The sequence below is a fragment of the Macrobrachium rosenbergii genome, chromosome 44, assembly GCF_040412425.1.
Source record: "Macrobrachium rosenbergii isolate ZJJX-2024 chromosome 44, ASM4041242v1, whole genome shotgun sequence".
NCBI classification, from domain to species: domain Eukaryota; kingdom Metazoa; phylum Arthropoda; class Malacostraca; order Decapoda; family Palaemonidae; genus Macrobrachium; species Macrobrachium rosenbergii.
Window position 1 is genome coordinate 38,758,008 of NC_089784.1, and position 27,562 is coordinate 38,785,569.

The 27,562-nt window shown below is 35.1% G+C and overlaps 2 protein-coding genes across 2 annotated transcripts in view; both read left to right on the forward strand.

Moving 5' to 3' along the window:
- DNApol-alpha180 (DNA polymerase alpha catalytic subunit) overlaps positions 1 to 11,409 on the forward strand; it is a 309,561-nt gene extending 298,152 nt beyond the window's left edge. Inside the window, exons 27-30 of the mRNA XM_067088444.1 lie at positions 2,655 to 2,792; positions 3,022 to 3,138; positions 3,404 to 3,491; positions 9,943 to 11,409. Coding sequence (XP_066944545.1) covers positions 2,655 to 2,792; positions 3,022 to 3,138; positions 3,404 to 3,491; positions 9,943 to 10,088 — 489 coding nt within the window. The 3' untranslated portion in view covers positions 10,089 to 11,409. The remainder of the gene's footprint in view (positions 1 to 2,654; positions 2,793 to 3,021; positions 3,139 to 3,403; positions 3,492 to 9,942) is intronic.
- Positions 11,410 to 21,358: 9,949 nt separating this feature from the next.
- LOC136829536 (dnaJ homolog subfamily A member 2-like) overlaps positions 21,359 to 27,562 on the forward strand; it is a 60,530-nt gene continuing 54,326 nt past the window's right edge. Inside the window, 1 exon segment of the mRNA XM_067088373.1 lies at positions 21,359 to 21,515. Coding sequence (XP_066944474.1) covers positions 21,447 to 21,515 — 69 coding nt within the window. The 5' untranslated portion in view covers positions 21,359 to 21,446.

Here is a 27,562-nt window from a genome sequence, read left to right on the forward strand (position 1 = left end):
TTTGCACCGCTTTATATTAGTCATTACATAAAGTTTTATATATGAAAATGTGCGCAATTACATGTACAATACAACAAAAAATAACTCATAGTTGTAGCCATTATCAGTTTTGAAATATTTCCATATAAATCACGATAAATAGAAAAATTCGACTTTCGGTCAACTTTAACTCGACCGAAATGGTCGAAAAACTGCAATTGTAAGCTAAAACACTTACAGTCTAGTAATATTCAATCAATTAGCTTCATTTTTCAACAAACGGGAAGTCTCTAGCACAATATTTCGATTTATGGTGAATTTTTGAAAAAAATTTTTTTTCCACATTACATTACGAATTCATGCATCATTTTGTGATAATATTTTCTCTGTGTTGCTTTGATCGTTTTAAAATTTGTTATATACCAAAATCATCGCAATTTAGTGTACAATACAACTAAAAAAATTAAGTTATTAACTTTAACCGTTTTGCTTACAGCGATTTGTATACAATTATATACGAGTTTTTTTTTTCTCTGTCATATATTCCAATATTTATATATGATAATGATATTTTTTTCATTTCTGATGGTTGCATACTAAACTTCAGGCAATGACAAAAAAATGAACTCTTAATCTTAAAAACTAAGCGTGCTGTGATTTTTTTAAAAAAACTTTTTTTCCGCTTCGGCGCTAACTCACCGAACGCGCCGGCATACGGGAGCCGTTTTTGTAAATAGGGCTTCGGTGTTAAAGGGTTAAAAGAGCTTTTGAACCTGCAGAGAGGGAGAGAAAGACACTTACATATATTAGTACACAGTATTTAGCTACAGGCAGTCCCCGGTTTACGACTGGTCCATCTTACGACGTTCCAAGGTTACGACGCTTTTCAAATATACTCATCAGAAATTATTTCCCAGTTTATGACGCATGTTCCAGGGTTACAACGCGTCGTACGCCGATCCGACGGAAGAAATATGCTCCAAAATGGCAAAATAATCAAAATTTGGAGTTTATTTTATGAAAGACTCAATAAAAATGCAGTTTACCTAGTTGAATATTTTATGAAAAACTCAATAAAAATGCAGTTTACATAATTTCAATACACCCAAAGCATTAAAAGTAAGGTTTTCATAGGATTTTAGACGATTTTTCGGTTTACAACAATTTTCGGTTTATGACATGGCGTAAAAACAGAACTCCTGTCGTAAACCGGGGACTGCCTGTATTTGCAACTGAACGAACAGCAAACGGAATCCAAATGCCACCTAATTGCATTATTGTGTCTTGGACTCCTATTGACATGTAATACCCATTGCCCAGAAACTTCAGATTTTAGTTTCAACTGGAAAAAGTGAACTAGTACTAAATGCAATACCTTGTCTTTTGTTTGTGTTGTATGGACAGGCAATATCTTCAAGTAAATCTGTACTTCTGTAAACACATTGTACAGTATTACTTGTTTACCCAAAGTTTCAAGCTTAAGTTCATGCATGATGTGTTTTGGATGAGTAAGGATGTGTAAATTTTTGTATGCCATACTTTATAATTACATAGCATGCCATACTTTATAATTACATAGCAAGTGCACTCATTGTGATGACTACTGGTATGTATATACACTCACACATATGGTGCTTGTATGCACATGCACACAGACTGAGATGCTGATGGGCAAGAAAGGTTCTGACAACACAACGGGGCATTTATGCAAATACTATTTTGTAATCTGTTTAGGTTTTGTTTGTCGGTATTTCAACTTCTAAAAAGTTTTTATATTAAAATCAGTGAATGTGAAAAAGCATAAAATAAAGTATTTTATAAATAAATGAACTCTCTCCACTCAGCTCTCCTGGCCCTCCCACCTCATAAGCACTTATTGTGGCCAACCCCCCATCCCCACAATATTCACCCACTCAAAAGCAATAAACAAAATGATTAGCTTTCAGGTCAGTAACAGTCGCAAAAGCTCCCATGCAAACAAGGGCCCTCTCAGCACTCCCAATTCAGCTACCCCAACCCCCACCCCAAAAAAACAGTTTTACCCAGCTTACCACCCCCAAAATACCCCTTCCTCAGTATGTTTAAGGCTGTAAGCAGTGTTACCATTGCCTCTTTCTGCCCACACAGCATTGCCAACCGTCCAGTCAAGGATATATGGTTGTGTTGGGGATCCTCCAGATAATGTCAAGTTCTGGATATGGTGAAAACATAAATGTATTAAAAAAATTAACAGACTTTAACCTGACATTGAAATTTATTCTTTGATGGCATAAGATTCTGAAATGGTATTTATTGATAGGCAGGGCTTGATAGGTTGTTGAAAGAAACCATGTTCTCTGAATACAAATTAAGGTTTTTATTTAAACCAATTCAACATAAAATGTGTACCCTCCTCCAACCACTTCAGATCTCAGTGCCTCATATGTGATTATTGGTTAAGAATGCCTGAGGATCCAAGGTGCATGTATTTTGAGACTACCCAATTCTTGTGTCTGATAGATTAAAAACTGATGGTCCTGAGAATGTTAAGAACAAATATGGATACAGCACATGTATGGTTAATGGGTTAGAAGGAAAGAACATATGGCAAAATTATAGTTTTTTCTTATTTATTCTTAGCACTGTATAGGAAAAAATATAGCTAGAGCAAGCACTGACTAGATTTAAATCCTTAGGGAAGTGGGTCCAGTTTGGAAGTTGCATTGAAATGCTGTCCAAATCCGAAATGTAAGTTTGCAATCTATTCTCATACTGCTCCAATTGTCAACAAGCTGAGACAAGATATCAGGAGACACATTACCAAGTACTATGATGTGAGTATTAAGTACCATTATTTATTTTAAGAGCATTTAAGTGGATGGGATTGTTCTTGAGTGTTTGAGTTTATAGTTGTTGAACCTCTGTAATATGTAGTTTTTAAGTTAATGTGCTATTTTACTGGTGTGATATGCAGTTTTAAAATATGTACTGGTCTACCAATGTAATACTGTATGCCTTATTTTAAATGATTGTAATTACAATATACTTATTTTTTCTCAAAAGGCATGGTTAATTTGTGAAGACCCAGGTTGCAGTAATAGAACAAGACGCATTCCCCTGCCTTTCTCCCGTGGGTTTCCAATTTGCAATTTCTGTGAGCGTGGTGTCCTTTTTAGAGAGGTAAATTTGTATTTTATGATGTTTTTAAAGTATTTATGTATTTATGTTGATAAGTTTTCAGTAGTTAAATCTCAGTCCTTTATATTAAGGTAAAGTTTTGAATGTTCTTGACATGTGCTTGTACAGTATATACAGTACTATACTTAAAAATTGACATTATAAATTTATGAATACTGTATATAAATAGTAGTTTTGTTGTTGTTATATGTTTGTGCATTTAAAGTAGGTTTTGTCTGTTGACTGTAAATTATTTTTATTTTTCTAGTATACTGACTCCCAACTCTACAAGCAGATGTGTTTCTATGATTACATCTTTGACTTTGCTAAGGCCTGTCACAAAAACAAAGATGAAAGTAAGTATTCTAAGGCTTTGTAGTGTTACCAACCCACAGTTGTAGTTATTAATTTATATTTATATTTATCTGCATTTTTATTGTTACACTGTCTGACCTCATTAATCCAGCAACCTTGGGACCTGGCTGTTGAGAATTTTGCCTTGACACTAGCTCAGCTTACACTAATTCACACCTGTTGATCTAGGCAGGGATACTCAGTCAGTAGACAGTGGCTTTGAACCAGTACACAAGGTGGCAGCAACACTAAACACGCATCGATTTTCTGATTTTATTTACCAAAATAATCTGTAGTACAAAAAATAGACCCAAACTATTTAGTATTACGTTAATATGAAAAAATATAGGCAAATTTACAACTTGATGCTGATTGAAACTATAGCTGGTTTTACAAAGAAATTTATTGACGACGAAGTCATCAAGCAAGATACGCGAATGCACAATAGTAAATGAATCACAACAATCACAGACGAGGATATACACTGAGATATTTAGCACTTTCGTTTCATAACGAAGTACAGGAATGTAGGCTTTGGCTACCGATAACTTATGTTAAGTTTGCTAGCATGGGAACTGAACAAAGAACAAAAGATGAATTCCAGAACATGTGGAGTTTGAAGTCAAGACACAAAAGTTACATTAAGTTCCCACAAATTCACTGACATCGCAATTTGATCGAGCATACGTTTTACCCATCGGGTTCGCTAATGTTGTGTTATTTCGTTACGTGTTGCAAATCAATACAAAGGCTAAGATTGGCATCGATTAAATTGGATCAAAACACTACAATTGCTCAAAGCTTCATGACTGATATACGACACACAAGAACATGTCTAACCTGCATGAAGTCTAGAAGATGAGAGCGAACAACGTGCTGCTTGGCTTCACCAAGGAGTGTCCTCTTTAGCAATCTGAAGTTCAAATCTCTTAGTTTCGTAACTCTAATTTATTAAACGTGCAACATATAGTGTATTCCTTGATAATAAAAGACTTGTAACAAAGGAAACAGTAATATCACTTCAAATCAGAACCATCACATAAGTCATCACATTGTCTGCTATTCCAACTGATCTCTAAACCTGACTAGATGGAAGGTTTTGTGGGCAAAATCCCTGTAGGAGGATTTTGTCAACACTGACTATTGCCAAAGTCCAGAAATTGTCTTCCAGACTTAATGGAACCAATTTTTAATGCCTGTGTAACATTTAATAGCTTGTTATTGAATGAAATAAACATTTAAAGCATCAGAATACACTAAGAATATAATTTAGAATAAATAAAAGAAATTAAATACAATGTATAATTAAAATTAAAAGGCAAAAGCTTGGTGAAATTGGAAAGATAATATCCAAAGATTTTTTTTATTTACACCTGATAGTCCAGGGGCCAATGGTCCAAATTTCATTTTTCGTTCCAACCACTTTGTGTAAAGCTACTACCATTATTATTTGATAGACTAACTCTAAGTACACCATTTGAGACCGGTAGTAGGATTGCAAGTGTGTGTTAGGTTAGAAAAATATTGATTTTTGTAAAGAATATGCTTTATTGATTTCCCCAGGCAATTTTGACTTACTTTCATGATTAAGTCAGTTGTTCCAACTCACATATAAATAAAATTCAACATACAGTATAAATAAAATTCGTACCAAAATGACTCAGAGTAGGCATACTATAAGACTGGTCAACTCAAAACCTTTGATTTAAACTTTGCTTTGACTCATAGGGGTTTAAAATCCAAAGTTCGTTGAAAAAATGTTTTTAAAAAATTTTAACTGTTAGACATAACGTACTGTATTTAATTCAGTTATCATGATGTCATGATAGTAGTGATAAAAAAAATTCTCTTTTGTTCCTGCTTGACTTGTTAAAAAATATTAGTGCATAACCTATTAGCGGGCAGTTCAGAGAACATAATATACTCTTGCTCCCTATTTCATCCAATCTAAGCATCATCCATAAAAAATTGGAAAATCTAAGTTTTGCTTGTCTTGCATAAGCTAAAGGGTAACCCTGACTCAAGAATATTGTTTTTTCATTATCACCAATCTGAAATAAGAACATTTATATGTATGTCTTCAATTTGTAATCACCAAAATTGCATGTTGCAAATACAATCACATAGTCATTTTTAGGCAAATTTAAACACAAAAAATAAAATAGTGAAACATACTCATACGAAAATTATATTTTTCAAGAAATACAGTGAAATATGAATTAGATAAATACCAAAATACTTGTTTAATAAGTCACAAAAAAGATGCAAAATACATTTTAACCTATCAGCATGTCAGTCATAAAAAATGGGAAACTAAGTTTTGCTGAGCTTGCATAAGCTAAAGAGCAACCTGAGTCAAGAATATTGTTTCCTCATTATCACCAATCTAAAATAAGAACATTTTTATGCATGTCTTTAATTTGATGTCCCCATTATTGCATATTATTAATAAAACCACATTATCATTCATAGGCCAATTTAAACATTAAAAACAAGATAATGAAACATACTCATATGAAAAACTACATTTTTCAAGATATGCAGTGAAATATGAAAGAGATAAATATCAAAATACTTATGATTAATATGTCACAAAAAATATTGCAAAATACATTTTAACCTATCAGCATGTCAGTCATATGAAATGATGAACATCTTTCTTGAAAGTATGTACAAACTCAACAACACTTCATCATTGACATGGTTGTATAATATATCTGTTAATATGAATTATACTATAAAAAATTGTTTAATTTGTGTTTGCAAATAAAACACTATTGTCATTTATGGCATCATCCTCCTCATCATCGTCAGTATCATCCAAGTCGGCAGCAGGGTTATGAGGGTTGCTGCATTCTGCTCTACAGCCACAGGCAAATAAACAAGGAACTCGGTTCCTACTGCAGCTACAGCGAGATGTGCATTTCCTTGTTTTGAATCCACACTTTAACAACTCATCACAAGCAGATGGCATGGATTCAGTTGTCATGAGAATTGGGACCATCTCACCTGTTTCCATATTTTTCCAGCCAGAAGTTTCTGGTGAAGTAAGAGTTGGCAAAGGCTCTGAGGCTTTCAACCAGATCAATAGTTAGTGCTGGCACCTTTTAAGATGCATTGTGAGAGCATCATGTGTTGGTGGTAACTTATCCAAGCTTCCTACGTGATGGAACATGTCGGCTTGAAGGTCATCTACTGAAGTTAGTGATGTTTTGGGGTCATACACTTTTAAGACAAACTTTTCTGCATCATGCAGAGCTCCTTCAGACATATCAGTGAATGTACTTAACATGTCTGGATGCCTGATATAAGTGGCCCAAGTTGATTTCTTGCCATGTCCACTCAGTTGGCTGGTTGTTTCACAACCCATGATTGCATGATATGTTGGTAAATTTTTGATGATGTTGTTAGGGAGAGATGTCCTAGTATCATGCACAGGGATATACCTAGGTTTTTTGGCAGTACCCACAGCCATCCACACCTCTGTTGTCTGGTGATAAGTAAGGAGAACTAGCACATCTGTATCATGACATCGAACAATAATACATTTAATTTTAAAGTCATTCTTGGAGGCATCAATTGCATGAAGCACTAACCTGGTGTCAGCTTCTTCATGTGAAGATTTAAGATGAGTCATACACTTTCCAGATGAAGAAAGAACAAGTTCAGGGTTTTCACATCCTCCTGCAACAGCAAGTTCTTGCTCAAGAGGCAATCTCTGTGACTGCATGAGTATTTCATTGGTAAGGAAATGAATAAGATTCAACTTATTATCTGAGAGGTTAATGAAATTTTGCCAGGAGCTTGGCAACTGAACATTTCTTGAATCGATCACTCGTCTAATTTTTCTGCTAAAACTGGCACAACGTGCCCTTGTTCCAGTTTTGATGGAATTTGTCTGATATGTATCAAATATAACATCCGCTCATTTACATGTTTGAAAAAACCCAAATACATTTTGCAATATACATCTGCTAAGTCACCAAATGTGGCAGCTCCTGTGGGTTTGCCCAATGACCGAAGAAGTGCCATTGCATCCACAAGCACACAAGTGGTATCATTACTTCTAGGCAGCTCCTTCACTTTGTGGCCACTGCTAAGTATGTTTCAAAGGGGAGCTTTATCAGCCTTTCTCAGGTTTCTATCGAATGTTGCAAGTGATGTAGGCACTGGGGATAACTAATGTTTCACAATAGTTGATATGTTGATATCTCTGCCACTGGCTGAGGCACTCAGGAGTCTTCTGAAAATATCTTTGTCTATTTTAACAGTGTTTACTTTTCCACATTTATTGGTCACCTCCACTTTATGAAGGTATGCAAAAGTTTTTTTATTTGTTCTTTGTTATTGGGGCATGGAACATTTGCGTGGCATTTGGTTGAAGACGGTCTTGCATAAATCTTATCAGTAATTGTTTGCCCCTTTCTTGAGCAGTTAACAGATCTCTTAGGACATCAGGAGGTACAATGTCATTGCTAGAAATACACATCAGGTCTGTACAGTTTCTTGCAAAAGGATTGAACTTTTGGAGCTGCTCTTCTAGCTTACAAACATCCCCTTCATCCCTGTCAATGCGCTGCTTGCCTGTGTCCTTATGTGTAATAGTTTTGTACCATAGATTATATAAAACTGAAATAAAGAATCATCTGTGAAATTTTACAATAAGAGGAGCGAGTAAGTCTTTTGCTCTCTAAACCACGTAGGTTTTTCAATGGAATCGGTTTCAAAAATATGCGCTAGGTTCTTTCATCTATCTGTAATTTTTTACTGAAGATTCTAAAATTCATTCATATCGCCATAACAAAGTTGTGGCCAGTTATCTTGGCTATTTTGATACGATTACCCAAAAGAACTACAGGCAAATACAAAGGGGCTGCCAAACAGTGAAAAAAGTACATTATCTTGATAATGATTAAATAAATGGATGGGTAAATTAATTAACAAATTGTTAGGTAAAAGCAACAAATAAGAAACAAGACAGATAAGGAAATAAGCATTGAAAATCCCGATACCAAAAAAAGACCTTTTTCATCTGCTGCGCAATGTTGTTGTTTTCAACCATGGAAGAACTGTAAGTAGCTGTTCTTGAATCCCAAATTGTGAAGCCTTACACAGATAGAAGTCTACTACCGGTATAGTGTGATGTGCGAAGGTTCCCTCTAATATTTTATGGAGTTTCAGCTGTACACAAGTTGGTTGGAACCAACTCTGAATCTAGGCTACTTTTCCTATCTTGGCCTGTGGACTATGATCAGTGTAAACTATTTTTTTCAGTAAACCCACCGGAAACACATGCAGTTCATATGTTGATAATGAATATACACAGCTCTTTGTGGAGACAAAAATGTCTGGAAGTGTGATTGTAAATTTGTAACATCTACGGTAATTAAAAATATTACCAATAGATGTGTTTTAACCAATGTACAATGTTTGCTAGATTTAAATACAAGCAATTCAAATGTTGCTTATCAAATGTTTTCAGTTGAAATTATTTTAAAACTTTGCTTGTCCTGAGTAATGAAAACATAATTTAGATTTGGATTGTTTTGTTTGCATCTTAATAACCCCGTAGAGGGGTAGTGCTGTCAGTGCTCCTCATGTGGTACACTGTAGGCATTACTTAAGGTTCTTTGCAATGTCCCTTTGGTCCCTAGCTGCAACCCCTTTCATCCCTTTTACTGTACCTCCATTCATATTCTCTTTCTTCCATCTTACTTTCCACCCTCTCCTAACAATTGATTCATAGTGCAACTGCAAATTTTTCTTCCTGTTACATATTTCAGACCATTTTACTGTCAATTTCTGTTTCAGTGCTGAATAATGCCTAAGTCCCAGCACTTGGCCTTCGGCCTAAATTCTATATTCTATTCTATTCTACATCCTAATAGTTGAGTTAGCCATGTGATTCTTGTTATGGAAGTGAATAGGTAGATAAAAATGTTTGAATACACCTGTAATATAGTTTTGCTACATACAGTAGTCACTGCACACAACATTCAGTTTTGTGCAGTGATGGTTAGTTTGGTGAAGTTATGCTTTTCCTCCAAAAGTTCACAAAATCTTTTTAATTTGGTTAGCTAAATGCTCTTTTGATTAGCTAAAACGGCTCAGTTTGTTGGATCTTTTTGCATATTATGTTATTACTGTAGCTCCATTTTAATTGTTCAGTTCATTCAATAGGTTTTTCTACAGGAACTATATTTTTTATTCACAGTTACTGAAGAACAAATGAGTGATTTTTGGTAGACTTGTCAGTATTCCTTCAAAGAAATTAACATTTATTAAAATTGTCAATAATTTTATAGTTTTCTTTCATTGTACCTTTCTTCTTTCATGTGCTGTCTATGATTCTGCCATCCATTTGAGTGATTGAAACTTATGTAACTTGAGGATGTGAGATTGTGTAGTTGCTGTGACTGAAGTAAAATTGATTAACTTTACTACTTTTTTCAGGTATTCGTGATGACACATTGAGAAAAGCATACAACATTCTCCAATCTGAAGTACAGAAAATTCTGAAATTTAATGCATATTCAGAAGTTAACCTCACAAAATTATTTGGAAGCCTTTTAGTCAAGCCACAAACTAGATGTTCTTGAAGAAACATTAAAATGTTAAAAGTATATAAGTTTTTAAACTAGTGACTCAGAAATATGTGCCAGTTTCAGACATCATTGTGCAAGTAGTTCTGACAAGATAATGGAGAATCCCTTTTAAATGTATATATTTTTGTATGTTTAACAGTACAGTGGCACTTCAATTTAATGGAGAGCTGGGGGGTCAGCCACTTCTCATAAATAACAAAATCCACTAAGTAATGAAGACTGACTGACGTACTGCTTACATGATACAGTATCCTGGAGCCAGCTAGCATACCTTATAGTGCAAAGCAGTAAATACTTAATAGCCTATCCTAACTGGTATTTTTGTAATTATCATTCAGTTAAATTGTTTACTTACTCAATTTCAGAAACATAGCTGAAAAATGAATTGCTTCTAAAGATATGTGTATTTGCATGCACTTGCTTATAATTACAAGATATTTAAAATGCTGTACACAAAACTCATAATATAAAATAGAAAAAAACATAAGCATAGTTTATTTTTAAAAATAAGTAACCTCAAAATCTTAATTCCTTATAAAAGAATTGACAGCAAGAGAGAGAAGGAAAGGCTAGCAAACACATTAAGTGCGTAGGTTATCCTGCCACCATGCTTTTGTGTATGTATACTCTTTACACACACACACACACTGAAAATTATGTAACACTACATTACTGTACAGAGAGAAAAGGGATGCTCCACGGTAAGTTTATGTTGCTTCCTAACACAACATGTGTATGCGTAGACACACACATTAAAAAATGAGTGACAGAAGTGCTCAAACAGCATGGTCTGAGGGGTCACTTACCTTGGAAAAAAGGCCCCATGCTCACGGTTTCAAACAGGAAAGTGTCAGTCACCTGTATTTGTTCACCGTCTTGATACCTCATACATACCAGTTATTTGAGAAAGTACGAGAGATTTTTTTGATCCACTATCTAATAACTGTGGCTTCCTTACCAGATTACTCCTGATAAGTACAAAATGTTTTTATTACTTTTATGAGACTTAGGGGTAACTGTTTAGTAACAAAATAAACCAACCTGAGATCTGTTAAGTTTAGGTGCCACTGTAATATAATAAGTAGTAGTTTTGATGATTTGTACAGATCCTATTATACTTATGTGCTTTTTTCAGGAATGTAGTCCAAGATATTAGATTTGAATGTAAATAGTGTCAACAGGTTTATTATTTAATGTCTTAGAAAGAATAGCTGGAATAGGGCTTGTGTTTATTATGGGTATTTTTATACTTATTATCAAAAGATTTTTTATGAAAGTAGATACGTATTCACTGTAAATACTACGAAGATAAAAATGTCAATTTCTTTATCCATTGCTAGTATCTCTACTGTTTATTATTTTCAACATTTATTAGAAGCTCTAAAGATTCATAGTAGAATTGCACTGGAATGATCACATTACAAAGAAGTGAGTTTTGGAGAGATGCTGTGTTTAAATACTTAAAAACAGGCAGATGGCTGTGGCATGTGATGATGTGTTACCAGAAATTCACATGTAGGGTTATGACCTTTGAAAACAGTATTACACCAACCATCACAAACCTCCCAAGTGGTGGTTGTGAAGCTGAAAGCTTTGAGGAAATGGATGTCTCGGCTATTTTTGCTAAGCATAAAAATGGTGTTGCAAGAGAGGGTTGTGTAATGACAGCTTTCCTTGAGAGGCTAAGTTCCACCACTGAATATCAAGTATAGCACTGTTCATAACATAAAGATTTACCCAGTGTGGCATAACAAGGAGCTTCAGTCTCTGGTAGGGAAGGTTATCTCCAGAAGAGAATGAGAACAGCTTTTGGTTGAACTAGACCAGATGGTCCTATTAGGATAGGTGCTTTGTATGTGACAGAAGTTGTTGTAATGCTAGCAGAGAATGTTTTCTCAGAGGGACCACCACTTTGGCTTCAGGTTAAACTACTTGATCATTTGATAAAAGAATAACTGTAAAAAAGTTGAGATTAATTCATTTGTTTGGGTGAACTGTTTATTTATAATAACAATAATCAGGTAGTTCAAACTATTCTTGGCAAAATTAAGATGGATTGCCATGAACTTTGATGTGAAGGCTTTTCCAGGATAATGATCCTCTTTTCCAATAGAAGTAGTGGTTGGTAAAACCACCTCAGAAATTATCTAAGTGTGGTAAGTTCAAGCTACACTTAATCTACTATGAGCCACAGAAAGCAGCTTTAATGGTGCACTTTTGTTAATGGTATTAAAAACAGTAAAATAAAGGTGTTTCAACTTTGTTGTAAAAATCAGAAGCACTGTTTGATGGTTCATGTCCATTGTATTAGAAGAACCAGTTCTGTATGTTGTTCTTTTAATAATTGCATGCAAAAAAATTCATATTATAAACAAGTGGTCAAAAAATATCACCAGGTTCAAGTGGCCACCCAAAACCTGGACAAGTTTTGTATATGTTGGTTCTTTGCATTCAATTTATACAGGAAGGTTGATCAAACAAACTGCAGTGTGGTTGAGACTGATTGGCAGAGAGTAAAAGTGTTGCTGCAAACCTAAGTATATGTATTTTTAATAGCCACAATTCACTCAAATTTTCTGCTTTCTCACATTTCTATGACTGTGTTTATCACTATAAGCATATATCTTAGCAGAAAATTAACAAATCTTTTCACCCCTTGTGGCAGGTTTTAATTCAGTACACAGAGATTCCAGCAAAAATGCACTAACATAAAAGGTGAATTTAGGTACAGGCTTGTTCTGATGAACTAAATTTTTTAGACAACATAAGTGGTTGTCAACCAAAGGTACAAAGGAGACACAAACACAGTTAACTAGTGTATTATCAAATTACAAAAATCAATCAAAATGTTACCCTGATGTAAATATGAGTATTTAAACAGACTGGAGGCTCTCACAGTAATCATTAACTACTTGAAGTGTTGCAGATTCTCATGACACAAAAGATGTGAAGTGTTTATTCAAGATGTGTCTCATTTAGCTCAGTAATCATCTGCAGTTATGATTGGTAACCATTAAGATTTGGAAAGCTCAAGGCTTTGAAATTTACTATCAACATTAAGTGTCTACACCAAACTTTCAAAGCAACAATGAATTAAGATTAAAACTGAAAAAATGGGTTCTTGGTTAAAGATGAGAATAGCAGACCTTGCACTAGTGTGCATATAATAAATGAATTCAGCAATCAAAAGTAGTTAATAAGCAAACTGCTAATACAGTTGAAAGGGAAGTTGTATGCAAAGACATAAGGTATGTAAATTCTGATGATCATATAATTTTAGGACTAGCAGGGCCTTCCGTGAAAGATAAATTCAGTAAGGGCTGAAATTTACAAAGGGTTTAACCAATGATCCGCTTTCAGGTCGAATCTTACTTGTAATGAATTCCAGAGTCATGCTTAGGTAAACGGAGAGGTTCGGTTCCAACTCTTGATTATGACTCCTAGCCAAGTTAATGACAAGCATTATAGGACTGCTTGAAAGAGAAGACACAAGATAAATACTATTTACACCACAATCATTGCTTCTCCATAAAGCTTTTAAAATACATAACAGGCAATTCAATTCAGGTCCTGTTAATGAAAGATGGATTAACACTTCTATGAGTAGCCTGCGAGAGAATCTGAAACAACTGGCTGCCTGACTTAACTTCTGCTATTACTTTCTTGACTAAAGTAAACATAATTTGCCATCAGAACTATCAGTAACAGGTATTAAGAGTCTATTTGAAAATGGGTTTTAGGATGATTATATACGGGACACCTACCAGAAAACAACAATTTGCATATCTCACACCTTAGTTTCTATATATAACTTACGCGAGGTTAGGTTCCAGAACCCTATATATATATATAGGTTAATTTTCGCATATATATTTAGCATGGTCTCTAAAAATGCTAATAAATGCTTATTTCTAAAGTTTAAACACTAAATATGACCGAAATCATACTCCCAAATTATTAAGTTAAGCATGGTTTAAAATGATTTGGAAGAAACACTAAATATGAATTAATCATACTCCCAAATTATTAAGTTAACTTTTAAATGATTTGGAAGAAATCTCTCTCTCTCTCTCTCTCTCTCTCTCTCTCTCTCTCTCTCTCTCTCCCTTCCAACTGATCTGTTTTTAGAATCGTCTCAACCTCTTTTTAACAACTTTATTCTGTGTCTCTTTCTCTTTGTTCTGAAATGAACAAACAGTGTTTTATAATTTGACTAATACAACTCTTAGTTATTATGTCTCTGTTTTAGAACGTATTTGCAACACTAGCGCATTTACACTTCATAGACAATACAGGTCAAATTAGATCAATGTAAACTATCTACTGTACAGGTAAAGACATACAGAGAATTAATAAGTTGTAAAAATGTGTGAGCGCTAACTATGAACAAGAGAGAGAGATATAAGTTGTCCTTACTTAAGTGTGAAATTATTTATCAGTTATTACGGAGACTGAGAGAATAACACGAGAGAGAGAGAGATATTGTCCTTACTTGAAATATCAAGGTATATTATTTATGAATTATTACGGGGAAAGAGAGAGAGAGAGTTATTCTTACGTTAGATATCAAAAGATGGAAATTCAGTATTAAACTAACTATTAAATGAAATCAAAGTTACTGTATTTTCATTTAAAAGTTAGCTTAATACATTACCCTTAAAAAAAGAAATAAATGGTGTGACTCTCTCCCCCATTCCGCCAATCTATTTTTAGAATCCTTCTCAACCTCATTTTTAAGAACTTCTTTATTCTGTCACTTTCTCTTTGTTCTGAAATGCTCTATGTCTCTATGTTTTAGAAAGGTGCATTTACAGTTTGTAAACAGTACAGGTAAAGTTAGATCAATTCAAAATTATGTACTGTACAGTTGAAGACATACAGAGAAAGAGTGCTGTAATACGTAGGCTAACTTCGAACAAGAGAGATAACAGTTGTCCTTACTTAATAGATTGAAATTTTTTATGAATTATTACAGACACACAGAATTACAAGACAAATTTGACCACTGATTAGCAACACTCCCCTTCTTGTCATGTTAAATGACATGTCTGACAGCTTTTGCCTTCACCACCTCCTTACAAAAGATGAGGGAAGAATTTGTTTGTTCAAAATAATACGAATTTTGTAATTACAGTTTTATTATTATTATTATTATTATTAGTTAATTTCATTAATCTTATTTGAAAATTAGTATTTATTATGAGGTAAAAAGTTTATTTATCATACAAATAAACATACCTGTATACATGTACCATAAAAATTCATCTCTAAGAGAGAGAGAGAGATATTACTTTTAATAATATTTAATGTTAATTTACACATAAAAGCTTGAAAACTTATAAATTACATAAAAAAAAATTAAACAAACACTTTTGCGGGGTTTCTCAGTGTTCACAAATGTTCGTGTGTCTGTGAAAAACTCGTGTATGACCATTAGTTAGGTTCCAATGAAAAAGTTGTGTCTGTGAATTAGTGCAACTCGAATTGAGCAAGTTCGAGGTACTATATATATATATATATATATATATATATATATATATATATATATATATATATATATATATATATATATATATATATATATATATATATATATATATATATATATATATATATATATATATATATATATATATATATATATATATATAATATATATATACATAGCCAACAGTCAAGCGGCAAATGCACAATCAGGAGATCCATAAGACAAGAAGTCTTCAAAGTTCTTTATTTAGAAACGTTTCGTGCAATCCTTTGCACATCATCAGTCTGCAATAAATTATAAAGAGCAGTTAAAACTAAAGTTAAAATAACAATTATTATACCGACAGTAAAAAAATTTTTATAAAAACATAAAAGCAGAAAAATTTTATAAAAAAAAATAAATAAATATATTAAAATTCATCAAGTTTGTTAAGGAAATTTAACTACCTTACAGTACAACGCAAGAGAGAAGAATGGCCTGAAGAAACGTCAATGCCCAGACAACACCTTAAGCGAGAGAGAGAGAAACTGCAGAAGTGTTACTATTCAAATTAGGGGACAGGTGCTTGATGAATTTTAATATATTTATTTTTTTTTTTTATAAAATTTTTCTGCTTTTATGTTTTTATAAAAAAATTTTTTACTGTCGGTATAATAATTGTTATTTTAACTTTAGTTTTAACTGCTCTTTATAATTTATTGCAGACTGATGATGTGCAAAGGATTGCACGAAACGTTTCTAAATAAAGAACTTTGAAGACTTCTTGTCTTATGGATCTCTGATTATATATATATATTATATATATATATATATATATATATATATATATATATATATATATATATATATATATATATATATATATATATATATATATATATATATATATATATATATATATATGTTGATAGTGCTGGTTAAAATACCTAATAATAATTTACATTAATAATCACCATGTTTCCCATCTCTCACTTTTTATAGTGAATCATCTTTGAGTGTCTTTGCTGCTTAGAGGGGTTGTTGGAATTTCACCTGCAAGTCAGTATTGTTTGGTATTACCATTTTTGAAGATCAATCGTGGTTAAATTTTTACTCCCCCACGGAATCGTAAGGGCAGTCAACTTATGTAAAGGCAAGCTCATGTGAAAGGATTAGGGTGATTATACGGTTTGGTCATATGGAGAAAGTGAAGGATGATGGATTGGTAGAAAGAGTACACAGTTTGGAAGTATTAGGAAGAAGGGTAAGAGGTGTGTAGACAGAATAAATGAAGAATTAGAGAGGAATGGCCTCAACATCCAGGGATTGAGAGAATTCACACAAGAAAGAGTTGAGTGGACAGTATGTAAGGTGACTGAACGTAGTCTGTGTATTGGTGAATAAAGCAATAATTTTGGGATATTCTGCGCAGGCTTATCCATAACACAGTAGTAAAATGTGAAAGATGCAATATCCAAAATTTTTTTTTTTTTGCAATTTTTTTATATCAAGCATAAGACCAGAAATGGAGACAGAAATGTATACTCTCATCATCGCTCAGTAACAAAAGAAATTTAAATTCTTTTAACCCTTTTCTTGAGGGTCAAGGACGATAGACGTCTTTAACTATTTTAATAATATAATAATAATAATTTGGCCACCACAAAAGTCATATGGTCATATACAATGCGATACTCTACTAGAACTAGTCGGATATCATAGTATAAGACACATTGTTTCATGAAACAATGTTATACGCTTCCCTCAAAACTTTGATGGTAAAGGATATTAATTCAAGATATAAGTACCCCGACTGAGCTTTGTGTTAAATCCTGTACACAAGTATCCCCTAAAATAGTTTTCTACGCCAGCTGGGTGAACTTAAGAAAATTGTGATGGTGCAACTTTGGAAAGATTTTGTTTTTCCAAATCCTGGCCAACCTCTTATTTGCTTGTCTTTCTTATGGAATTTCAGTAACAGGTGTATCATTTTAACTTTTATGCAGGGGTCATTCTGATTATTTTAACAGAATAAAGAAGAGATTGCTTCCCGAATGTTTCAGTAAAGCCTGTGTACGATGTACGATAACGTATAACAAGCACGACAACTTATTATAAAGGCTTTTGCACTGTGTTACGTCAGCAATAGCTGATGTAAACTGGAGGTGCATCAAAATATGGAAATCCATTGTTTACTTACTTTATAGCACAGGTATGAGTCAGTGAATTATATGAAATCCATACCGTTCAGTATTTGTATTTAATTGTGTCCGATAATGTATAAGGAATAGCCAAAAGTTCTAATTAATTTCAATAAGATACGCCAACTAATTGTCAAGAAGTTTCAAGCCAACAATGTTTTATTTCCGTAACGTTCTTAGCATGAGTTTTACAGCTCCGTGAGAGTGGTGCTCTCGAAAAAAAAAAGCCAGGCTCTGTTCTTCCCAACGAAAGCTGAGCTGACTTGCTCGAGCTATCATTTTCATATTAAAACTTTTCTTTGAGCAATGAAAAATTGCGAGTTTTTAAAATTCTGTATCATCGGCACCAGGTCGAATGCAGTAACTCTGGTCCCAATCAAATTATTATAACTTGGTATATAAAATCAAGCTCACTGTCAGAACTATCATTCATTTTGCATTGGGCAATCAGGAAAAGAAATTGCGATAGGATTAAAACAACCTGAGCAATCTGTAGGAACGGCAAGCATCAGATGCACATTTTATGTAGATAAAGGTTATTTTCAAATATAATATACTGGATAAGGTAATCGATTGTTACTAAAAGTAATCCTGTCTTTATCTGTGACCGTTTCTTATATCTCCAAGTTGATTGTAGAGTTCCATATACATATATATATATATATATATATATATATATATATATATATATATATATATATATATATATATATATATATATATATATATATATATATATATAATGCGTTTGTATTGTGACATGGGAAGATCTTTATTTAACTGAATTGCTAATGTGTTGACATTATTTTTCCCTAATGTGAAAGACCACGATACGTACAACCTTAATGGCTTTATCTAGCCCAGACAGAAAAAAAACATAATAATAATAAAGACAAAGAAGGCAGGTTAACCCAGAAGGAAGCGCTACACACACCTCTTAACGAATGAAAAGTAATATGAGTCCAGAGAAACAGAAACATGGGTTTTTGCGCAATCGTTGTATTCCATCAGACGTATACCTCTAAGGTACAGCGCCTTCCCAGATCTGTGTATACTTTATATAAATTTGTGTTGCCGTGTGTGTGTAGAAAACGAACATCTGGAGGTGAAGATTAAATAAAATTGGAAATTTAAAAGGAAACTATCATGAAATTTGGAGGAATAGCAAAGAAGATCCAGAGTGAAAGCGATAGGAAAAATACAGTAATGACCGTAATAATGGCGAGGGGATAGAGCGTTGGTGATGAATCAGTTTGTAAGAGCCTGACGCCGTCTCTTCCAAACACGTATGAAGTATAGACCGAGCAAAAAGGTTTTTCCTATTTTTGTGCACAGCAGCAGATGGAAATTGGAATAAATGTGAAGCATGCAATCAGTGAGACCACAAGCAATGTAATGGAACGGCTGCAATAGTATTTTAAGCGACTAAATTGTATAAACAGGAATGGATGACATCATCTTTAGATGAGACAGATATGAATACTAGGAGAAAAATCCGACGAATTTGCAAAGTTATCCTTGAAAGTGATGACCAAAATCAACACGTTGAAGCAGAAGTTCATTGTAAGATTAATGAAGAAATGGAATCTACCAGTAAGCAAATAAAAAAATAGCCTACAGCTTCGGAATCAGAGGGAACACGCTATGCAGACAAATTAAAAAAAAAAAAAAAAGATTACGCTAGTTCTAAACTCTACCGACCCTACAGGAAAGTTAATCAACACGAGAAAAATATAATGTTTGTGATTCGTGAGATTCCAAAGGTCACTGATAAAAGTGAAGAAATAAACTTTTAGCTAATAAAATTCCAAGAACACGACAGTAAATAAATAAACTATTTTAGCAAATAAAAACCAAGAATATGGCAGCAAATATCCTAGAATATAAGGAAGCGAATAGCATAGATGATGGAAAAAGTAAGGACTCAATGCTAAGAGATTTGATAAAAATTGAAAATGTCTGCAAAAAGGTTGGTATACTGAAACTGGAAAAGCAGTGAAATATTACATCATAAAATGGGCACCACAGCCAAGAAGGAATAGAGAAATGCGGGATGATATGCCATAAACGTGCCCGGAAGTGTTGCAATTTTGATGACATATACCAGCAATAAAATGCTTTGAACATAAGGATTTTGGTCATTAGCAGATCAGATGTACTAGAGAACTTGTACGCTCAAAGCTGTGATTCAGATAAGAAAAAATGGTGTACTGCAAGGGCACAGATCATATCAGAAGTACAAAGACGTAGAAGAAGAAGAAGAAAAAAAACTGATCATGGAAACAACTCCAGTATAATGATATCCTGCCCCTTGAACGTTCAATACGTGAGAAAAATATGGGAAAGAAATGCAGTCGATATAGGGCAGAAATATATCACTGGAAATATATTCATGTTGGAACATAAAAAAGTTAACGAAGTCAAGACGCATCAAAGTTTGAAAAATGACCTTTGAGTACACAGAACTAACTAGTCAATAAGATACCATGAGAAAAAAAAGTGAAATCCAAAGACATTGAAGAAAAGCAGAGGCAAATATGAAAACCCACTAGAAATGAAAGAATGTGTAATTAAGGAAAAGTATAAACTGACGCTGTGAAATTAATGGATCCCCAGATGAATCAATTGAGGTCCGACAGGATGGCTTCTAAACATGAACGAGGGAGGTGGTGATGATGCTAATAATAAATGCAAAAGTACTTATGTTAAGCCTACTGAGTTTGCTATATTCTTGGCGATGGTCACTTGTCTTCCAGGTGTAGAAAAAAAAACAACTATAATTCGTTCTCTTAATTGCACTCCGATATTGTTATTGAAATTCTAGAATTACACATCTTAAAGTCAATGTTACAATATCACTGATATTCAAAACTGAAGGCAGTCTTACTAACTACTCGTTACTTTCAAACAATATAAAATTTAAGTTAACAAGACAACGGTTACTTGCATAGTACCTAACGTGAAATATCCAAGGTCACCCTTTCATACCGGTGGATGTGGAATAACAGCGCTACACAGATTTACCCCTGTTAGATATCTTGATTACCGTAAATGCTGTGTGTTCTGACATTGTTCAGTGAATGACATTATTTACAGACATTTGCCATATGTCTTGATAAGTTGACGACACATTCATGATTGGCGTTGTTGGTCCAAGGGCTTCTTTCAATCAGCAGTTTCATTTTATTGTTGGGTTTACGTTGAAGTTTCGGTGCTCGTTCCTTTCCTCTGCGTACGTCACGAAATTAACCTTGTCTAATGGATTCGTTTACACAGGCGTTGCTCTATCAAGTTTTTAATAAGTAAAATCGTTACACTCAGCATAATACTTCATATGATTGTTATTGACAGACATTTGTCATATGTCATGGTGCTCGTTTCTTTCCTCTGCGTATTGTCATATTATGTCATGGTGGTCGTTCCTTTCCTCTGCATACATCACGAAATTAACATTGTCTAATGGATTCGTTTGCACAGGCCTTGCTCTATCAAATTTTTAATAAGTATGAATGAGATAAAGGTATAACAATACTTTCATACGATTGTAAATGTATGTTTACTGACAACTGAGAGTAAGTACGAGACCTCTTCTTTGGGCGCGTACGAAGCACCGGAGTCAAAGAGCACAATGGTCAAGAAGGTTCTGGCATCAGGAGGACTGATTACGCAGAGCAGTACGGAAGAATGGCGGACAATAAGTTGTACGAGGCTTTAGGCGTTTCAAGAGGAGCTTCCGACTCCGAAATTCGTAGAGTGAGTACGCGAAAGTGAAGGGTGGACAGTGAACTGACTGTGGTTCCTCAGAAATTGCCGGGAGTGACCATAAAGTGGCGTTTCTCTCACTGTTGTTACTGAGGTTGTTGGAGGAGCATGATGTTTGCTAATATGGATTTGCTTGCCATCCAAGTAGTGTACGTGCACTTGTCCGTCCTAGAACGCCACCACTAGATTTAAAGAACGCATGGCCAAGTTGTTGAAAATGCCCGTTTGCATGGAACGGGAAGCCGCTGCTGACTCGGTGTTAGATGAAAGTTTCTGCTAAGAACTTAGTCCATCCTAACCTAACCCTCCCGTAGCGTAACCAAACATCCATTCTAACCTAACCCTCCCGTAGCGTAAGCAAACGTAGCTCATGCTTTTTCCCCCTTTTCTGTAAAGATTTTGCGTCACTGCCGGCCATATCTGGTGGAAAACTCTCAACTTTATACACAATCCCGAAGTCTGCAGCAGTCAACCCCTCGATCATGTGGTTCTGAGGGTTGTTTGTGAATTTTTAGTAGAATTAAATCTAAAAATATATATGATTTATTATGATAAAAATATTGTTTCACAAGTTCAGTACCTAAATTATGCAATGAAAGAAAAATATAGATCATATATATTTCGCATATAAAAATACAGATAAAAACCTTTAAGATTTAGGAGGGTTTTTTGTGCTGCTGTGAGTTCGTCCATTGTGAGGGTTACCCATGTAGTGCTTTCCCTGTAATATCTAACCCAGTGTTTGTGGTTTTTTCTTTTAGGACAGTTCCATATCATAGTAACCTACAGCAGATCTAAGCCAAGGGTAATTCAGAAATGGTATTGAATAGGGTTTTAAACTTGAGTTGGAAGTATATTATTCCTGTTGCAATGTGTTTTGGACATGACTAGAATTCATGTGGTTGAACTATAGTATAGCCTAACTCCACACTGCTGTTACCTTGGAAATTGAGCCTTTGTATAGTATTTCGGTTGCTAATCAAGCATTTACCATTATTTTTAGGCAGTCGATTGTAATTAGCTTGTAATTAACCTCAGAACTGATATGTCACTGTATGCTGGCCGTCCTGGAATGCTATCATGCTTGCAGTGTTACAGGAGAACTTTTGGTAAAAAGTGGAGTTTCTGGCTCCCGGCTAAGTAACACGTCCTGTTAGGTTAGGGTAGGTTAGGTTATTTTAGTTCCTTCTAGGTAAAAATTCATTTCTGGTCTGAACTCCAGTTCCGCCTAACATATATTTTTTTCTAAAGTTTTCTTGCAGTTTTCAATTGTCCCATTCAAGATTTCAACCAGAAATTATTTGTTGTAAAAGTTTTCAAACCTGAGGCTGTAGGCACATTTACATGCAAAATCGGCCCCCTTGTTAGGCTAGTGCCAGTCCCTTGGGGATGTGGGTAAAAACAAAATAATGACTGTAAATACCATAAACATAATGGTTAATACCATCAACATAGCATCTAACATTGTTTTGGTTGTTATGGCCAAAATGACCTATGGCTGAAACGACCAAGACTGGAGTGCTTGATGGTACTGAGTAGAGTACATGATGGGATGTTCAGACTAGAAATAAACATTATCTTCCTTTTATAATAGGTTTCCTTAGCCAGTCCCTTCTTGAACTTATGGCTCCCATATGCCTTGTGTATGAATGGATCCATTCCAGGTGGCCATCATAACAATAACATGTCTGTTCTCTCTCCCTGTGTTTTACCCCACCCAAAATCCACCATTCCCAAAGGGTTCCTGATGAAGATGTGAGGTTAACAATACAGTAATTGACTGCCAGTAAACGACACCACCACCTTCATCAACAACACTAAAAGTACAGGAAAACTCAATTTCCTGGGTAACAAGCCATGCAGAGTTGTTCTATAGTTTAACCGTTCATTTCAGTAGCAACATAGTTGTGATATGTGAGCCCCTGAATATCCTCCAGTTAATCTATAAGGGACCACATTGGGGGAACTGGAGGTTTTGGTTGGAGGGAAAACTTTAAAGAAGGAAAATTAATGGATTCAATAATTCAAAGGAAGAGCTGCACAGATAGCCTATTGTTAATTAATGAGGTGTTTTGACTGAACAATATGGAAAAAGATGTAGGTTAGTCTATGTGATGCAGTACAGGTGAGGTAACTTGAGACATTCACCAAAATAACCTGAGAAATGTACCGTCTTTTGTGTATGTTTTTATGTAGAAAGCATCTGAAGGTCACCATGATTAGTACCAGCCACTTGGGGATTAATTCAAAAACAAAAGTCAGTAAATTTCTCACTTTTAAGAAAACTTTCCAAGTGATCTTGCCTGGACTGCATCATATAGCCTACACCCTTTTCTATTGTGTTCAGTAAAAGAATTTCATTATTTAACAACATCTCTGTGCAGAGATCTGCCTTAGAATTACCAAGGAGTCTCCTCACTGAACTTAACCCAGGGTGCTGTGTCCTTACCTGACCAAGGGTGGGAAATTTGCCTTCTTTGAGTCCTTATCTTACCCAACCAAACGTAGAACGATAAGAATGGGTGTAGGGTGATGGGTCACAATTTCATGGGTTGGCAATTTTACAGTGGAAATTACATCAGAAATAGTAGTGCACAATGCTGTTGTATGTGCTTGACAAGATTGTATGAATGTATGGTGATGGGTCTAATTGTCGGTTTGAACATGTGGCCTCGCATTGGCCAAACCTCCTTACAGATTGCTTAAAATCATATCAAACACATTCCAGAGGGATACAACCTGACCAAACCTTCCCTTAACCTTAACCTAGGGTGCCATGCCCTACCCCCAAACTGAGGATGTAAATATATAAAGTATAATGGGTGGAAGCTTGTGTTTGGGCAAGTGGACTGGCATAGACTATCCTTTAGTGATGGTAGGTCCAAATCCAGAAGGCTTATCTCATAACCAGATCTTCCCGTAGCTTAACCTTTATCCCGGTAACACCTAAATCAAGTGTAAATAATTAAATAGAAGGTTTATTGGAGATGAGGACTGGCTTATGTCACCCTTCAACAATAGTAGGTCAGAATCACCTGTTTTTTATGAAAGCTTTTAAAAACCATGTGAATTGCTAACCTTATTTAGAATCGGCTCAATCTTTGGTTGAACAAGCATGCAGACACCAGTATCACCTGTGTGTCATCTTCAGTTACAGGGCAAAGTTGTTGGTGTCAGGAGGATAGGTGCTGACTTTCCCCATGCACCAGTTGGCTGGTGAAATTCATTGTGAGACGATACATGTGTATGCTATTCACAGTTCTCTTGACAAGTTTTGGTCAAAAGTAGCCTTTACTCCTTTCAAGGCAGTAGTGGAGAAGATTTATTCTGACAGCTGGGATGTACTAATCCATTTGGCATTGCCCAGCACATCCCTTAGGGCTTCGAAGGGAGTTCCAGCTGAGAAATTTTCTTTGTTAAAGGGCCATTTCGACTACCTTCTCAGGTTCCATTTCAAAAGGGTAAGAAGGGAGTTGGATGCTGAGGTATGTAGTCCTCTTGTTCTCCTGCTGCAAGTAGGAAGATAGGAAAGTTCCTGTTGTCCCATTGGGCAATATGGCAGCATCGGGCCAGTCTTGCCTAGTCTGTTCTTTTGGAATGCTCACAGATAACTTTAAAGGACTGTTGTCTGCCCCTCTCTTGCCTACCACTTTAATTTATGAGCTCCATTCATTATTGCCAGGAACTTTGTACCTCTTGGTAGTTGGGGGGTTAATGCTGTAGGAGAATGCTCTGTTGTTTGTATACAGCCTGTCTCCTGGCCTCTACAGTGGGCTCTTGGTAATGAAGTTGACAATAGGGTTAGAGGTTGATCATTGACTTCTCTGTCTGTTTGAGGTTGAGACAAAAATGCAGCGAGTTGGACAGCATGTGAGAATTCTTGCTTTTATAGTAACTGAGGAATGTGTACTTTTAAATACTCAAGCAATTAGAGAGGTTCCGCTCTCTGATTGCCAAGGAACTTTATTGGTTTGAAGCCTTATGCTTTGTGCTGGGAATAGCAGCAAGTGTGAACTCATACAGGCAGTCCCCGGTTATCGGCGGGGTTCCATTCCCGACAGCAACGATGACCGAAAATCAGCGATAATAGCGCCGATCCCCGGTTATTGGAGCTGATAACCGGGGATCAGTGCTGTCAATAAGTGGGGACCACTGCTGATTATTGTTGTCAGTAGACAAGCGCTGTAAAACCGGATCGCCGATAACTGGGGACTGTCTGTATTAGCAAGGTCAGGTTGTTGCAGTTCAGTTCCTACCTTGTAAGGTATAACCAATTTTGTCTTGTTGTTAGTCCATCATCCTTTGGGAGCCTCTTTCTGCATGGGCATCTTCACTGATGTTTGCTTCAGTGGTGGTTGAATCAATGCTGGTTGGCCACCAGCAGTCCTTCCTCTTGTCTTGTGATCCTCAGCCAGGAAGTAAGGGATAATCTGGCCTGACGGCTGCGTTTTGGGACACATTGGTGGAAAGGTTGGGCTTACTTCTGTAGTAGCTATTTTATGTCTACCTAAGTAGACTGTGTGATCATGTAGAAATGTGAAAATTCAATACATATACAGGCAATCCCTAGTTTATGGGAGGGGTTGTGTTCCTGAAAAATGATGTAAACTGGAACATCATAATAATAATGGGAATAAATGGCACTTATGGCGAAAAACAGGTTACGCGGCAATAAAACTGGGTATGGCGCTGTAAAACCGTTACGGCACTATAAAACCAGGTTAATGGTGCTGTGAGCCAAGCACCATAAAGTCGGAACGCCATAACCCGGGTACTGCCTGTACACAAACATGTCGGTTATGTGGACAGGAGACAAACTTAATCTGCTTATAACACCTTTGAGATGTAAGTAATGTTGTTGGCCCTGAAAGCATTCCATGATTGAGTGAGGGAATACTTTGTAGTTGGGATGAGCAACACTTTGACTCCTGACAATATGTTAAGAAGCAGGGAGCAAATAACCCCCTGCTTTTTTGTCAGTTCGTGACCAGATGCAAAAGAGGGTTTTCTTCATGCTGTTGAACTGTCAGCCATTTACATTTTGAGGCTGTATCACTGAGCCGAGGTGTAAACCAGGTGTGGTCCATGCACAGGTATTGTCCTACTTACAATTAGGTTAGGTTCCAAAAACCCCCATCATTTGTTGGAAAAAACATATCCCAAACTTAGCCTAGCCTACGCTAGGGTATTCAGTACCATATACTGTACATATATGGTAGTTTAGCCTACACTGTGCAGTATACTCTACACATATACAGTATAGTAATTATTAATATCAGCTAATTCAGGAGGTTCAATGCAGATTGACTTATGATAATTCAGTACAAGAAGAAATTGAATGACACAGAAGAATCAGATGTTTACTGTAAGGATATTTCGGTTCATCATCGGTGTATTTGAATGATGTCATGCTGTTGATGGCTAGGTATAACTAAAAATAGGAAGAGGGGGGTGATAAGACAGCAAATTTGATTTTTAAAGAGTTTACTTTATATATTCGTGTTTCATGCAGCTTTGAAGACCTAATTTTGAAGCTAATTGTAAGAAAGTTGCATCATACATGAGATATAAAATTATTGTATGTAATACTCACATATGAGTATCTTATTATAAAATACAAACCTAGTGAATATGCATCTTTTAAAAAGTTATGCTTTACACCACTTTACAGGTATTATCCTACTTAAAGTGGGGTTAGGTTTCTAAAAACCAGTTTTTTGTTGGAAAAATGTATCTCGAATGTAGCATAGCCTACACTAGGGTATTCAGTACCATCTATACATATGGTAGCCTAGCCTACACTATAAAGTATACTCAGTACTTATACAGTATAGTAATTATTAATATCAGCTAATTCTGGAGGTTCATGTAGATTAATTTATGATAATTCAGTACAAAGAGAAATTGAATAACAAATAAGAATTAGCTTAGCCTACACTATGGTATAACGTATACATATATGGTAGCCTAGCCTACATTATACTGTACTCTGTATACACATATTAATCTTGTATTATACAAACATCAACATAACGAAT